Source organism: Planococcus citri, chromosome 4 (assembly GCF_950023065.1).
Source record: "Planococcus citri chromosome 4, ihPlaCitr1.1, whole genome shotgun sequence".
In the NCBI taxonomy this organism is placed as follows: domain Eukaryota; kingdom Metazoa; phylum Arthropoda; class Insecta; order Hemiptera; family Pseudococcidae; genus Planococcus; species Planococcus citri.
In genome coordinates, this window is record NC_088680.1 from 46,962,091 (window position 1) to 46,976,943 (window position 14,853).

The 14,853-nt window shown below is 30.2% G+C and overlaps 4 protein-coding genes across 12 annotated transcripts in view; all 4 read left to right on the forward strand.

Annotated features, from left to right (window-relative positions):
• The window catches only part of LOC135845466 (NAD kinase-like), a 53,962-nt gene extending 50,549 nt beyond the window's left edge, over positions 1 to 3,413 (forward strand). For 7 of the 9 annotated variants that reach the window (XM_065364041.1, XM_065364044.1, XM_065364043.1 and 4 more), the window contains 3 exons: positions 32 to 189; positions 525 to 607; positions 2,708 to 3,413. In XM_065364041.1, coding sequence (XP_065220113.1) covers positions 32 to 189; positions 525 to 607; positions 2,708 to 2,909 — 443 coding nt within the window. In that variant the 3' untranslated portion in view covers positions 2,910 to 3,413. Of the gene's footprint in view, positions 1 to 31; positions 190 to 521; positions 608 to 831; positions 915 to 2,707 lie in introns of those variants that run through there. The other 2 variants (XM_065364039.1, XM_065364047.1) reach the window with 2 other exon arrangements.
• A 199-nt stretch (positions 3,414 to 3,612) lies between these two features.
• Positions 3,613 to 8,744, forward strand: LOC135845185 (uncharacterized). The gene is made up of 10 exons (XM_065363651.1): positions 3,613 to 3,963; positions 4,063 to 4,124; positions 4,212 to 4,353; positions 4,437 to 4,607; positions 5,012 to 5,170; positions 6,734 to 6,910; positions 7,075 to 7,136; positions 7,408 to 7,549; positions 7,656 to 7,829; positions 8,348 to 8,744. Exons 1-10 carry the CDS (start codon positions 3,823 to 3,825, stop codon positions 8,495 to 8,497), a joined length of 1,380 nt encoding a protein of 459 aa, XP_065219723.1. The 5' UTR covers positions 3,613 to 3,822; the 3' UTR covers positions 8,498 to 8,744.
• A 290-nt stretch (positions 8,745 to 9,034) lies between these two features.
• Positions 9,035 to 10,996, forward strand: LOC135845472 (glutathione S-transferase 1-like). The gene is made up of 5 exons (XM_065364052.1): positions 9,035 to 9,542; positions 9,676 to 9,737; positions 9,973 to 10,114; positions 10,196 to 10,366; positions 10,533 to 10,996. Exons 1-5 carry the CDS (start codon positions 9,393 to 9,395, stop codon positions 10,692 to 10,694), a joined length of 687 nt encoding a protein of 228 aa, XP_065220124.1. The 5' UTR covers positions 9,035 to 9,392; the 3' UTR covers positions 10,695 to 10,996.
• Positions 10,997 to 11,318: 322 nt separating this feature from the next.
• Positions 11,319 to 14,591, forward strand: LOC135845477 (muscle-specific protein 20-like). The gene is made up of 5 exons (XM_065364058.1): positions 11,319 to 11,462; positions 13,491 to 13,572; positions 13,677 to 13,806; positions 13,910 to 14,030; positions 14,121 to 14,591. The coding sequence occupies exons 1-5, from the start codon at positions 11,436 to 11,438 to the stop codon at positions 14,310 to 14,312; spliced, it is 552 nt and encodes a 183-aa protein (XP_065220130.1). The 5' UTR covers positions 11,319 to 11,435; the 3' UTR covers positions 14,313 to 14,591.
• The last annotated feature ends 262 nt before the right edge of the window (positions 14,592 to 14,853 follow it).

The window sequence follows — 14,853 nt, forward strand, 5'->3', positions numbered from 1 at the left end:
CATGCTTTAAAAATTCTGTAAATTTTTTCAGGATTGATCGTTTCAACTCCAACAGGCAGTACAGCATATGCAGTAGCTGCGGGAGCATCAATGATCCATCCTAGTGTACCAGCCATCATGGTTACGCCGATTTGTCCACATTCATTATCATTTAGACCGATCGTAGTTCCTGCCGGAGTCGAACTTAAGGTATAAAGCTGATCACATCATACGACATACTCGTCGATAACATGTTTCTTTTCTTTCATAACGTCATTCTCGTGTGGATACCTACATTAGGTATACGTACTTTGCCTATTCATTATTTTGTGAATGTACATTCGTCACAAGGATACTGTAGAGTTACCTACTCAATGGTAAACGCAGAATTCGCAAAATGAGCTTTATGTATTTACATCTTATATGTGTATCCATAGGCTGTGTAGATTCATCGATGAGTAGCTAATCAGTTGGCTAATTTTTTGTTGATTCGATTTGCTTAGTGTAGTAATATTGAAATTAGTGATTGATATGTGTTTTAGTAGATTTGTGTATCGCCGGATAGTCGTAACACTACTTGGGTTTCGTTCGATGGACGTAATCGTCAAGAGTTATTCCACGGTGATAGGTATGCCTTATTATGTACTTGTAAATCCCTCATCCCCAATTACAAGGCTTTGTGATATTCTTATTAGATGAGGTTTTAGCGACTCCCTTTTTCGATGGAGCTAATTTGTCGTTTTTCAAAGAAAAGAAACATTGTTACTCAGAGTGTCACTTTTGATTTCTGTTCGTGTTATTTTCAACGTTGAAAAAGATTTCTCATCTTCTAGAACTCGTATCTTGTTACAGATAATGATTAGCGAAGAAGCCCGTAATCCGTGTTGGGCCTCTTTTGACGGACGTCATCAGCTGGAAGTATTTCCTGGTGATAGGTGTGTAGAAATTTTGTAAAATTTTCGTCGGCTTTCGCGATATCTGCGTACCTGCCTTGTTTATAAAGTAAAAATCTGGGAGGAAGGTAAGCTTGGGAAAAAATGGGCTAGGGGTTAATTTGATACCTATTAACAAAATACTCTTCGTAGTGAACGAGAAAAAAAAATTTGCCTATGAAATTAACCCTTTCGCACATATCTGTATTATTTTAAATGCACATTGAAAATCTACACACACGCTTCACAACTACATACCTAGACCTATACATACAAATTATATCTACTACTAACTCAGCACGTGGCTCAGTTTTATCGAGTTAAATTCGTTATCATCTGTTACAATACAAACGTCTGCTCTGCTGTAATAATTTATAGAAAAATGTGACCCATTGTCTAGTAAGAATATCACACAGAGGTCATTCTATGTCACTTCGACTAAAAAACTAAAAAAAAATCAAATTCGTGGGCTTAGTTATGTGTGTCAATTATGTTTATTTTCATTTATTTCCCTGATCACTCCTGAAGGAGGGGGGGGGGTTTAAGAACCGAAAGGATTTATCTAATTTTTTGATGATTGTTGCTGTAAAATTTTCAGTCAAAACTTTCATCATTGTGAATCAAGTGTTTAAATGAACCCAAAAAATATTCTTCGTCCTTTTCCAAAAATATTGACAAAATTCGTAAAACAAAAAATAAATTGAGTGATCATTCAAATTCATTTTTTCAATAAATATCAAAATACGTAGTAACTGCTCTGTTCAACTTATTCTCTCATAAAAATTCATGAAATTTGTCGCTTGAATTTCTCTCAGGTGGTAATATAAACAGTTGAACACCCTCTGAAGAGGAGTTGAAGATAAAATTCCGATCTTATTTTTAAACACAGGTACATACCATTAAAAATATTCTAACAAACATTTTTTTCAAATATTTGTTCTGTTTCTGCAATTTTTTGTAGTAAATTTCAAAATTTGTCAAAAATTAGATTTTTTCCACGGATTTTACTCTATTAAAATGAAACCGGATATGAAAAAATATTTCATCATCTGGAAATATTTTGAAAATCAAAATCAGAGATTTTCAAAAAAAAACTTTATTTTTATGAAATTTATGAAAATAGAAAAAAATTTGTAAGTATGGATTTTCAGTTTTGAAAAAATTCCATTTTGAAATTTGAGATTCCAAAACAATCAAGTTGAAAACAGGAATTTTTGAAAATTAGCATTTTTTCTGCTCAGTCCATAAATTCTTCAAAACAAAAATTTTTCTGCTGGGGAAATTATGATTCTCAAATATTTATTTTTCTACCTCTGATGGAAACGGTATAGATTTTTGTTATTCGAATGAATTTCCACTTATAAAAATTTCGAAACCTACATAATATTCCAAACTTTGTTCAAGATTTAAATTCAAGTGAAATTTCATTTCCTAATTTTATGACTTATGAGATTTGAGTTTTGTAATTGTAATCTTCAATTTGAAATTTGAAATTGAAATTTTTAAAAATCAAATTTATGCAAAAGCTTTCTATGGGCGTTTTTATATAAAAATTATCACCATTCCTATGACGATTTGTTTTAAAACACATTAGTTGGATATTAACAGCTTTCAAAAAAAAAAAGTCTTTTCAATTTAAGACCTTGGCAAAGAGCAGTGAAACTGAAATAGATTAAAGCCCTGGTCGAAATGACATAGATTGAGTCACAAATACATATAAATGCTTGGGTTTTTGGGTTTTTAAAGAAATTACATCCAAATAACTCTGGAATTTGTTTCCCCATTGTATTCTATAGCCTCAGAGTAACAACGAGTGTCTATCCAGTACCTTCGATTTGCGCCGAAGATCAGATTTCAGACTGGTTCGACTCGTTGGCCGAATGCTTGCATTGGAACGTTCGAAAGCGACAGAAGCAATTCGACGAGCTTTCAGATCTGACTTATTCCAGTTCGAACGATACCTTGGATTCATTAGATCAAACTGATGGGCATTTGTAAAATAAAAATAAAAGTACCACGCACGTTATTTGGTGGGTTTTCGCGTTCGTTGAAAAATTACGAACTATAAATATGTAAATGGAGTCTGTATTACTCTGTAACCGCAGGAGTTTTCGATTTCGAAGGGATTGCATTAGAAATTGGTTCACCATGAAAAGTCAAATGTGCATATGTAATTATGTCATAATGCAGAATGCACTTCAAGTTGTAATTTTCTCGTTTTAAAAAGAACCACTTCAGATGTATGTCTTTGTCTATGTACCTAATAAAAAAATCTAATTTGTGGTTATGCTTAGGTGTGTAACGTAACTGTTCTAATTTTTTTCTACGTTTGTGATTTTACGAAGCGTAAAAATGGGTATTGCAATGTTCATAATTTTAATAATTGTACATAATTCGCAAAAAGTTTGATATTATATCTTGTTGTGCAATGAAATTGTGGTTTTATTTTGTGCTGATATACGTCATTGTATAGTTTGGGAAATAAATAATGATGAAGATGAATTGTTTTTTTTTTTTTTTTTGGTATCTGATTTTTCTGTTTTTTTTTTTTTCAGTTTTCCAACATTGTTGATTCGATTCTTTAATTTTTGAAATACTTACAGAAAAATGTTATCTCGTATTTTTTTTTGGTTTATTTTTTTGAATACTTGATTGTACTTTCAAACGGATTGTGTGAGTGTGAGAATTATTCGGTGGCTAGCACCTGTCGAAGCTAGTATGATGAATGGTTTTATTTTTTTCGATGCGGATAACTGCATTATAACTGTTCAGTGGAAGACTTTCTTTTCTACCCATATGTACCTATAGTTTTGAATTTTCGCGATTGAGTTTTATATACGGAGTAGTAACTTTTTTTTCCAATATCTTTGTCTTTTGTTAATATTTATTTAACTAATATTTTTTTTGAAAAATGGTTGTTAAATTATATCACAATATAGTTACTTGTACAAGCAGAGCTGTAATTTATGCATTGGAAGCTTTAAATATACCGTACGAATCGAGATATATAAACCTGCAAAAAAATCAACAATTTTCGGAAGAGTTTCTCAAGGTAGGTATTAGGTGAATTATTCATGTTTGTTAAAGTGAAACTAGGTATGTGTAAATGTTCAAATACCAGATTGTTTTATTAAACTTGAGATAATTTTAGATTAATATTCAGCACACTATTCCCACAATCGAAGATGAAGACGGATTTATTTTATGGGACAGGTTAGTTTTTGATTGGAAAATTTATTTGAGTACTAAGTCTACATGAATCTTGCATTGCTACATACTGGATATTTGTTCGAAATGTAGTCACGCAATTAATGCCTATTTAGTTGGTAAATATGGAAAAGACGATCAATTGTATCCGAAAGATCTGAAAGCTCGAGGTATTGTGGATCAAAGACTTCATTTTGATAGCGATGTCTTGTTCGGGTCACTCATAAGAAATATTGTAAGTTGTTTTCAAACTATTGGGTAGATACTTACTTGCTTACTTGAATGTGCATCTAAAATTTTTTATTTATTTCATTTCAGAAATATATCATCGTGAATGAAATGTCTACTAGATTAAGAGATGATTTGAGAAAATTGACGCTGGAGTCTTACGATTTATTGGAGAAATTGTTGGAAGGAAAGTTATACGCTGCTGGAAATCATGTCACCATCGCAGATTTTTCCATCCTAACTACTCTTACTAATTCTCATGTAAGTGAAGATGTTCTCAGAATTTCTCAGTAGATAGGTATTGTTTATTTTCAGAGGGATTTTTAAAAGTCAAGAAATGGCCAAATTGAAATTTTCATTATGTATCTTTTACAAAAAATGGCAGTAAATATTTATTTTTGCTAAACACGTACCCAATTTTTTTTTCAATCTCAAAATACAACCAAAAATTAATTTTTGAACAAATATAATACCCTAAATTTGACATACTTACCTATTTGATTTTTTCAGTTCGACCTCTTTGGATCAGCTAGATGGTACATTTGTTACGCAAACGTTCTTACTTACCTATCTGAATATTGCATTGTGTTTGAATATTATTTTTTCGTTTTCATTTTTTTTTTTTAAATACATACTTATTTCATATTTGAATGTATGTTTTTCAGATCTTTGTACCGATAGATAATGAAAAATATCCCCTGATAGTGGATTACATGAAACGCGCTGAAGCAAACATACCAGGTTTTCTAGAAACGGAGAAAGAAGCGAGACGAAAAATTATAGAAATTTTAAAAGCGTTGAATTTTGAATTCGAGTTTCGAGTATGATGGACTGATTTTTGACAATCTCATTATTAGCGTTAAGTATAATTTTACTGTTTTTCCAAATGTTTTCTCACCAGAGAACCTTTTGAATTCACTCTACAATTTGAAAGTTGATTATTGGATTTTTAAAAATTTTTTAAATACTGAAAAAGCTGTTTCAAGTTTTATTTTTCATTTTTTGTTTGTAAAATATAATATAATTCCTTCAATTTAACTTCTACGCATCAACAGCTACTCGTTTTAGGCCGTCCTGGAGTCTCCAGCGATTTTTTTAAATTTTTCTAGAAGTTCCAAACCGCGCTGGAAGGATCAAAAATTACCATTTGCACCTATAACTTTGGTCAATGCTTATTGGGCAGATGGACACCCTCTCGACCGTTTCAGGTGTTTACCACAAATTCCCAAGGGCGTGAGTTCAAAAGTGAATTTTTGACTTAAGTAATACCTATTTGTAACTAGATAAATTCCAAAAAAAAAAAAAACGAAAAAAATCCATTTTTCAGGAAAGGTTTATAATGAGTTTGTTTTCCAGAAAAATATCATCTGTTGTGTTTACACGATCTCACCTAACTCAAAAACAATCGCAATTCAACGGTTTTGGAGCCTCCAGCGAGTTTTCAAATTTTTCCAGGAATTTCGCATTATTGCTTTATGGGGCCAAAAATTATTTTACGCACTTATAAATGAGGTCAATGCTTATTGGACACCCTCTCGTCCTCGTTTGTTCCATTCCTTTTTTGAAAATTTAATTTTTTCACTGACTCAAGAATGGTCTCAAAACTATACTAAGCTAGTTGTTGACGTGCGTGAGTTGAAGTGAAGAAATTATTTGTATCTAGTGGTTCACTTTGCTCAAAAAATTTATATTTCATGAAAAAATTTAAACATTGCATTTGAAACAACTTTCTGACTGATTTATAATCATATAAAATTTTAGATGGGTAAAAGAAGTAATAATAAAATAAGATTTTAAAAAAATTTATTTATTGAAAAGTTTTTTTAAAATTTAGATTCTTCCTCTCTATCTCTTTCTCTCTCGTCTAATAATTTTTATTTTATTGATTTACCTACAAGAATACCAAGCTTACCTATTTCATAGTTCATGTTACTTTTATTTACCTATACACTTAGGTACCTACTACCTACGTACCTAAGTAAATAATAATTCTTGAAAAATACACGATTTTATTAAGTACTAATTATACTTTGTATCTAATCAGTTTCTGTCTTTCTGTTTTTTCTGCTCAATAAATCAACCTGTCATCTCGTTTTTTTTTTTTTTTTTTTCTTATTCTTTGGGATTGTACAATGATGCATCTTCATTCTCTTCCTTCATAAATTTAAGTTGCAATCAGATATACCTACATGTTTAATTTAGATGTGTTTGCTGTGATATCAGCAATATTAGTTTTTCACCCAAACGCTGAATAAATACGTACAAGGAGTGACTAAATACTCAGATAACTACCTATGTAGAGAGAATTTCACTTCCACAGTTCTTTACTCATCTTAACAAAATTTTTGTGAACCGGCAGTATCGTTATTCTTCGTTGGACTTGATTTTTTCAGCAGATTAGTATTAATTTTTTAAAAAAGAAAATGCCTTTAAAACTGTATTACTACATCACTAGCACTCCATCGAGATCTGTTATTCACACATTAAACGCTTTAAATGCGCCATATGAAGCCATAAGTCTTAACTTACGTGACCACGAACAACTCAAAGAAGATTTTATAAAGGTAAGACGAGTTAAATACTAATTCAAAAATTAAGTAATAATTCACACCAATCTTTACGATATTGCGCTGAATAAGAGTTATCTATAGGTAAATAGTATTTCCATTGTAAAAAAAAAAAAAAAATGGTTCTTGATTGCCTTTTTTTCTTGCATTTCATTGTGCAGATTAATCCTCACCATACTGTCCCTACAATTCAAGAAGAAGATGGATACATTTTATGGGAAAGGTTGGTTATTTAATTTTATTTAGAAATTAATGCTTAATTGGTTACGAGCACTTAGAACTCAATCGTGCAGAAAAAATAATTAAAAGATGTGAAAAATTAAAATTTTGAAGAAAAAAAAACGAAAAAATATTCATACAATATTATGCAGGTACATAGATACTTATTTATTGGTTAATGCCTACCTACTTTTGGAATTTCGAGTAAAAACTTTGTTAAGCACCAAAACCATAACTACATAGGTAATTAGGTACTTATTTGATTAATTTTATAGCCACGCCATCAACGGATACCTGGTGAAAAGATACGGAAAAACTGATACTTTGTACCGAAAGGATTGGAAAGCTCGAGGTTTCGTTGATCAAATGCTTCACTATCATAATGGTGTTTTGTTCGCATCACTTAAAAGTGTTTTCGTAAGATTCAAACTCACCTACTCATTCAAGTTTTTATTTTATCCTATACTTATGTAGGAACCTATTCGTTATGTTCATTATTAAAATTGGCATTAATCACTTACAGAGGAAAGTAGTCAAGGAAAAGAGAATTACAAAAATTACTGATGAATTAAAAACACAGGTAGAAGAAGCCTATGGTGTTTTGGAGAAATATTTAGCTGATGGAAGAAAATTCGCCGTTGGGAATGGTGTCACAATAGCTGATTTTTCTATTGTGCCAACTCTTCATCTCCTAAATGTAAGTTTGATCTACATAAATAATTTTTTTTTTCGTGATTTATCGTGATTGTTTTCACCATTTCTGAGGTTTTGTGCGCTAAAAATGTTTATTTTCAGATTGCTTCCCCAATTTTTCAAAAAAAAAAAAAAAAAAAAATCAAGAATGACCTAGGTATCCTTAATTTGTGCATGCTCAAGCTCATTTTTGACTCTTTCAGAGCAGTACGAAATTCGCAGAGAATTATTTTTAGAGTTGAAAAAGGGGGCCCAAACATAAAACATAGGTAATGAAAGAATCCCAAAAAGTGAAATAGGTACCCAGATTGCAAAAAAGGCCTTTATTAATGGTCGAACCCAACCCTTTCGATTAAAATAGAAAATATACTTGTAACATAATTATAGACTCGTAAAATTTATGATTTTTTTTAAAGTAGAAAAAATCCTTTGTTGGAGAATGTTTTTGATTTAATAAAATTAACGGGGATTGTTAATGATGCGTTTTATTGAGAAACATATTTGTATACCTAATTGTTTCAGTTCTTTGTGCCAATCAAAGGTAAATGGCCTTTGATAGCGGATTACGTGAACCGGGTCAAAGATGAGAATTTGCCAGGATTTAATAAACTGGAAGAAGAAGCAAAGCAGAAATTTACAGAAATTTTGAAATCTGTGAATTATGAATTATGAATCAACTTGAAAAATACCCATCACCTTACTGAGTTAGGTAGTTATTAAATTCTTATCTCGTTGCGTTCAATATGCAACTCTTGTATTTTATTTTATCATTTACCTACCTATACCTAAGTACCTAAATGTTTAGTCACGCACTTGACGTATCTGCATATGTACATCTACCTATCTAATGGTATCAAAAAATTATACATTCATTTGAATTGAAAAATAAAATGATGACAATATTCAGCAGTTGCTTAAATATGTATTTTTATTTTTTAGTCAGCACTTTACAAAGATCTACCTGATCTACTCTTTCAAAATATGTACCTACCTGCTTTCATAACCGGAATATAGGTAAATTAAAGAATGTGTATCTCAAAATAAAAGTTCGGAATTTTTTCCCTCTCACACTCTCAAACCTATACGTACATTGAATAAATTTGACAAACACACGACGCGACGGCGGTTCCTTTTAAGTATTTAATAACAAAAAAAAAGTTTCCTCGTTTGTGGTAATCCGTATTGCTTATTTCTGTAGTTTTTTTCCTGAAGGTTAAGTAAATAGGTGCTGAGAGAAGTGACGAATTGAGTAAGCAAACCACCTACTTAAGTGTGTGATTTAGCTATATTCCACTTTGAAGTTCAAAGCGCATTTACAAAAATATAAACATGATTTTTTTCTAGTACAAATTCGAAATTGATTAGCAAAACAAATGTTACTCATTGAGCCACCTTTCCTCGTACAGGGATACTCATTACATCATTTACCACCAGTGCAAAAGTGGTTACAACATTAGAAGTGTTCGTTTCTTTTGCTACCTCCATTACCTATTTATAAAGTGTTTCTTTTCTATTCAATTTTTTTTCATTTAATCAAATCACTTTTTTCGAAAGTTTTGAAATTAAAATGCCTGTGAAATTATATTACACTGTGGCCAGCACCATGGTCAGTCCTCCAATAAGGGCTGTTGTTCACACACTGAAAGCTTTGAATGTGCCTTATGAGTTGGTCAATATTAATTTGCTCCAGAGTGATCAATTGGAAAAATTTCTCAGGGTAAGATGAAAATTTTTTACTATTGTACACCTCGTGATTAAAAATTTTTGTCAATGAGTTTTTCGTAATTTAAATTAAATTCCATCCCTCAGAATACCTATTGCTTTAAATTATAAAATAATATTATTTTTAGATCAATCCTCAATATACGGTCCCCACCATTGAAGATGAAGATGGATTTGGTATATGGGATAGGTTAGCTTTCAGTGATCTATTCTTATTCGTATGAGAGCCAATGAGATACTCAATATGTACATTGTACACATAAGTTTGAAGATATGTACTTATTCAAAATCATTTTAGACAATACGAAAGCCGTATATTTATTTTATGATGATTCATTATTCATCTGACCAAATTTAGTGCTTACAAATTAAAATAATTTTCATTCCTGGTAATCATACAATTCGTCTATTTCGTCTCATTCTAGTCACGCAATCAATGCCTATTTGGCAAATAAATATGGAAAAAATGATAAACTGTATCCAAAGGATCCTAAAGCTCGAGCCGTCGTCGATCAAAGACTTCACTTTGATAATGGTGTTTTGTTCATATCACTCATGAACAACATAGTAAGATGTGGTTTTCATTTTTACCAACTCACTAAATATTATTCAATGAGAAATACCTATCTTCATGATTGATTATTTCAGAATCAAATTATCTTGAAAAAAACTCTCAGAAAAGTTACAAACGAACTGAAGGTGCCGGTTGAAGACAGCTACAACTTTTTGGAACAGTTTTTAGTTGAAAAACAATTTATAGCTGGAGATGATATCACAATCGCAGATTTTTCCATTCTCACCACACTTACCAACCTATCTGTCAGTAATAAAATTTTACTACTTACCTAAGCTAAGCATCAAAATTAATTATTGAAAAAAAATCTACCTATGACTGTTAGAAGATGAACGATTCTAATCTAAAGTGAAAATCCGTCATTATTTCATCACTTTTTTTTTATTACCTAATGAGTTAACTTTTTTACAGGTTTTTGTTCCAGTGAATGGAGCAAAATACCCCTTGATAACGGATTATATGAAACGTTGTGAAATAAATATACCAGATTTTCAACAATTGGAAAAAGAAGGAAAACAATCACTCATAGAAGTTCTGAAGGCGTTGAATTTTGAATTTAATCAAATTGTTTAAAATAATCTAAGTACCTAGTAATTTAAAAAAAAAAAAAAAAAATATTATCTTGGTAGAATTAGTATTTATTATTAGCAATAAGGTATCATTTTTTTAAATTATGTAAATTGTGACTTATTACATTTTTAAGTAAGTAGGTAGGTACTATTTTCATTTAGGTAATAATTTTATAACGCTGTCTTATGAATTGGTTTGAATTTATCTGGAAGGAATCTTTTTTTGCACATGAATGCGAAGAAGTTAAGTAGGTATCTTTTACTTATGATTATGATTTTATTGAATAAATTATTGTTTTGGTCTTTTATGCGTGTATTTCCTCTAATTCACTTCACTATTATCTTCGTATTTTTCAAGATACATATTTTCGCAATTTGAAAATAACTGTGAAATATTGCTGGGATAGGTATGTCAAATTGATAATTTTTCTGTTGCAATCGCGAGAAAATTCTTCTCAGAACCGATTCATTGATTAATTTTATTTCTAATTCAAATAAGTAGATAAGTAGGTAGGTACGATCTTTAAAAATAAAATTAAAAAAACGCGGGAACTCATTCCAGAGAAGGTGATTCTATATTTATCTCGGATGACCTCATAACCCCCTCTTTTTGAAATCCCACCGCTCAAGTAAAACTATATTTACAGAACGAAGAGAGATTACCAGTTAGTGTCTTTTGTCTTTCTTTAATTGTGATTTCTCTCTTTTCGCCGAGTCGTCGAGTATATTCGCTGTATTATTCAAAATGCCTGGTGGAAGACCGTTGTGGCAGGTATGTGTAAGATTTTGTACCAAGTGTTTCGAGTGCGGTATGGAATAATTATTGTATGTACTGGGCAGATTTTGGAGATTTTTCATTGAGCTTTTTGGAAGATTTTTAAAAGATTTTTGTTTTTTTGTAAAATTGGCAATTTTTAATTCGTTTTTTAAATTTTTTTCTCTCGATATTGTTGAAAATTAAATCTGTTCCTAACCTAAATCACTTTTGAGCTAATAATAATACAAATATAAAATAAAAGATGGTTCATGGTTTTCGAAATATCGAAAAATAATTTCCATTTCCAAATACCTATTTTTAATTATCTTTTTTAATTATCTACTTCTCCAACTAATGAAAAACGGATTAATGAATAGAGTTACATTTGCAGAAAAAAACATGAAATAAGTATCAGACTTTACTGTTTAATTTAAAAAAAATCAGAATTCTGGAAAAAATTGTAAATCTTCTGTTTTAAACAATATTTTTAAAAAATGCATCAATTTTACTATTTTGGAAAAAATTTACTAAGTAATAATATTTTTTGGGCTTAAAATTGTGCTTTTTACATATAATCTTAAAAACAGAATTGACCTACGTATTTTCAATTTTTTTCTTCACAAAGGAAAAAACTACGGTTCTGAAAGAAATTAATTGCAAACTTCCGATTTTTAGCCAAAAACAATGCACTCGCCGTAGTAGGTATTGAAAAAATTTACTCATTCTCATTTTTTTCTTATGGTTACAAAAAATTGTTTTTATCGTAATTTTTGAGAAAATTTGATCAATTTTCCTCTTGCTAAAAAAATAAAAAAAGAGCATACTTATTTAACGTTTTTATTTTCAAAAAAGCAACAACATTTCTTAAACAAAAAAAAAAAATGAATAAAACGAACATGAACTTACATTTTTTGTAAAAAAGTGAAGATTTTGAAAAAAAAAACAAACTATTTTTAATCTTTTTTGACAGGACAGAAAGATTATTGTTCCCGAATAAATTATGTAAAAGTTCAATTTTTTACAAAAAATCACATTCGCCTCAATTAAAAAAAATTACCAATTCCAATTTTTGCCCCGAAGAAAGCAAAATTGACACTATGCTTTTAATTTCATGAGGTAACATTATCAATTATGTTAAAAAAGTATAAAACATCCATTTACGCTACAAATTTTAAAGATTATGAAACAAATTTCTGAAAAAAAACAATAAGTTACGATTTTTCCTAAAAACACGATCACCATGACAATTTTCAAACAAACAATCAAAAAAAAACTCGTACGTTTTCAATTTCAAAATTTTTATGTGTTTGAATAAACTTCTACAGTTCATATTTTTTCAAGACATAAAAAATCCATCATCTGAAAAAAATTACCAATTTTCAATTTTCAGATAAGCAAACAAAATTGCTTTAATTTAAAAAGAAATTAAAATCATTTTTTTCAGAGAAAAATCCGAGTTTTGACTCCAAAAACAAGACAATCACAATTATTTGAAAAAAAAAAATTAAAATTATTGGAAAATTTGGAATACCTAAGTAAAAAACAGTGATTTTTTTCTACTTTGAGTAACAAATTGAATTGATCAAAATATGGAAATTGTGAATACAGATTAGCACCTAGATCGCCACATGGAATCATTATTTCTTCAAAAAAAAAAAAAAAAAAAAAAAAAATGTTTCAATTAGAGAGCTTCTTTATTGTATGTATAGGCGTATAGTAAACGGTTTCGTGATTCTTCATGACCAGACTCTTTTTCCCCCTCGTAATAAATTTCACAGTTCTACGACATTTCTCCATTTCATTATTTTGATTAGTCATACACAATGATCTTGAAAACCGCGTTGACGTAATTGCATATTGTAAGAGTTCACGAAAGTTTTACGCGAGTAATGTCTCTGGGCAAAAGTGAAATATATTTAGTGTGGGCGATATAGCGTAAAAAAACGTAAAATAGCTGGCAAATTTTCAATTATTTCTGTCCAATGTTTTGTTTGTATGTACTTACAAGAAATGTACTTATAGGTAATTTTTATTTGAATTCAGGTGGCCGGTAAACGTGACCGGGAGCAAGAACGCGAAGCTCAAGAATGGATTGAAGCTGTATTGGGTGAAAGTTTCCCTCCCGGTAGGTGTTCTCGAAATTTAAAATAAACCAATCCACACTTTCTGTAAAACTGTGCAAGATATTTAACAATTTACTGACTTGAACTTTTTTTTTTTTTTTTTTAGGATATACTTTTGAAGATGTCTTACGAGATGGTATTGTATTATGCAGATTAATGAATAAATTAGCTCCGGGAATCATCCCAAAAATTAATTTCTCCGGAGGTGATTACAAAATGATGGATAATATCAGCATGTAAGTTGGCAATGATATGTACTTAAGAAATAGTGTTCAAATCGATAATTCTATTTACAGTACTTAACTTGATCATACATACTTACCTATTGTAATGATTTAGGTTTCAAAAAGCTTGTATTGAATACGGAGTTCCGGACGTAGATCTCTTCCAAAGCGTAGATTTATGGGATAAGAAAAATATTTCCAGTGTTACCACGACTATTTTTGCTCTTGGAAGAACGGTACGTATGATAAATTATATTGTACCTACTTGAAAACTTACCTATCACCTATTTGTTACTCAACATTCTTTTTTTTTTTTTTTTTTACAGTGTTACAAACACCCAGAATGGAGAGGACCATACCTAGGACCACGACCATCCGAAGAACACAAACGTGAATGGACCGAAGAACAATTAAGAGCTGGCGAAGGAGTCATTGGTTTACAAGCTGGTACCAATAAACTTGCTACTCAAAGTGGTCAGAGTTTCGGTGCTACCAGAAAAATCTTATTGGGCAAATAGACACATCCGTTGTAATATGTACCTATCAGAATATAATCAACTTTAAATGGAGAAGTTACTTTCCTACTCGCACAATTATGTAACCTCTTAGAAAAAGAGTGAAAAATTAAAAAAAAAAAAAACCAAATCAAAATATCTACCTATCTGTTCTATTTGTTATGAAATTTTATTAATTATTTATATTGATGTAGAAAGAAAACTGGAGATGTTTTTATATTAAACTATTTTTTATATTATGCATTTAAAGAAAAAAATAAATAAAATAAACGCTCACGTGTATTTTTGTGATTAATCTTTTGTTGGATCATGTGATTCATGGTTTGATAAAATTCAAAGTAATATGTATGGGATAAGTAAAAGATTTGATGGCTTCATAGAGTGTAGAAAAATTTACAATAGAAGATAGAAGCACCTCATTCAAGTGAATATTCTATCTTTGTGGCTCATTCTTTTGTCTAAATCAATCCATGTTCCAAAACTCATACGAGTACCTATATGTCTCTCTAGGACACTTTTCCCTCCATCATCAAACGACCAAAAT

Coding starts and splice junctions, on each gene's coding strand:
- LOC135845185 (XM_065363651.1), top strand. CDS start 3,823: ATGGTTGTTAAATTATATCACAATATAGTTACTTGTACAAGCAGAGCT. Junction 7,137..7,407: donor GGATACATTTTATGGGAAAG/GTTGGTTATTTA, acceptor TTAATTTTATAG/CCACGCCATCAACGGATACC. Junction 7,550..7,655: donor CATCACTTAAAAGTGTTTTC/GTAAGATTCAAA, acceptor AATCACTTACAG/AGGAAAGTAGTCAAGGAAAA.
- LOC135845472 (XM_065364052.1), top strand. CDS start 9,393: ATGCCTGTGAAATTATATTACACTGTGGCCAGCACCATGGTCAGTCCT. Junction 9,543..9,675: donor AATTGGAAAAATTTCTCAGG/GTAAGATGAAAA, acceptor TATTATTTTTAG/ATCAATCCTCAATATACGGT. Junction 10,115..10,195: donor TATCACTCATGAACAACATA/GTAAGATGTGGT, acceptor TGATTATTTCAG/AATCAAATTATCTTGAAAAA.
- LOC135845477 (XM_065364058.1), top strand. CDS start 11,436: ATGCCTGGTGGAAGACCGTTGTGGCAG. Junction 11,463..13,490: donor GTGGAAGACCGTTGTGGCAG/GTATGTGTAAGA, acceptor ATTTGAATTCAG/GTGGCCGGTAAACGTGACCG. Junction 13,807..13,909: donor ATGATGGATAATATCAGCAT/GTAAGTTGGCAA, acceptor GTAATGATTTAG/GTTTCAAAAAGCTTGTATTG.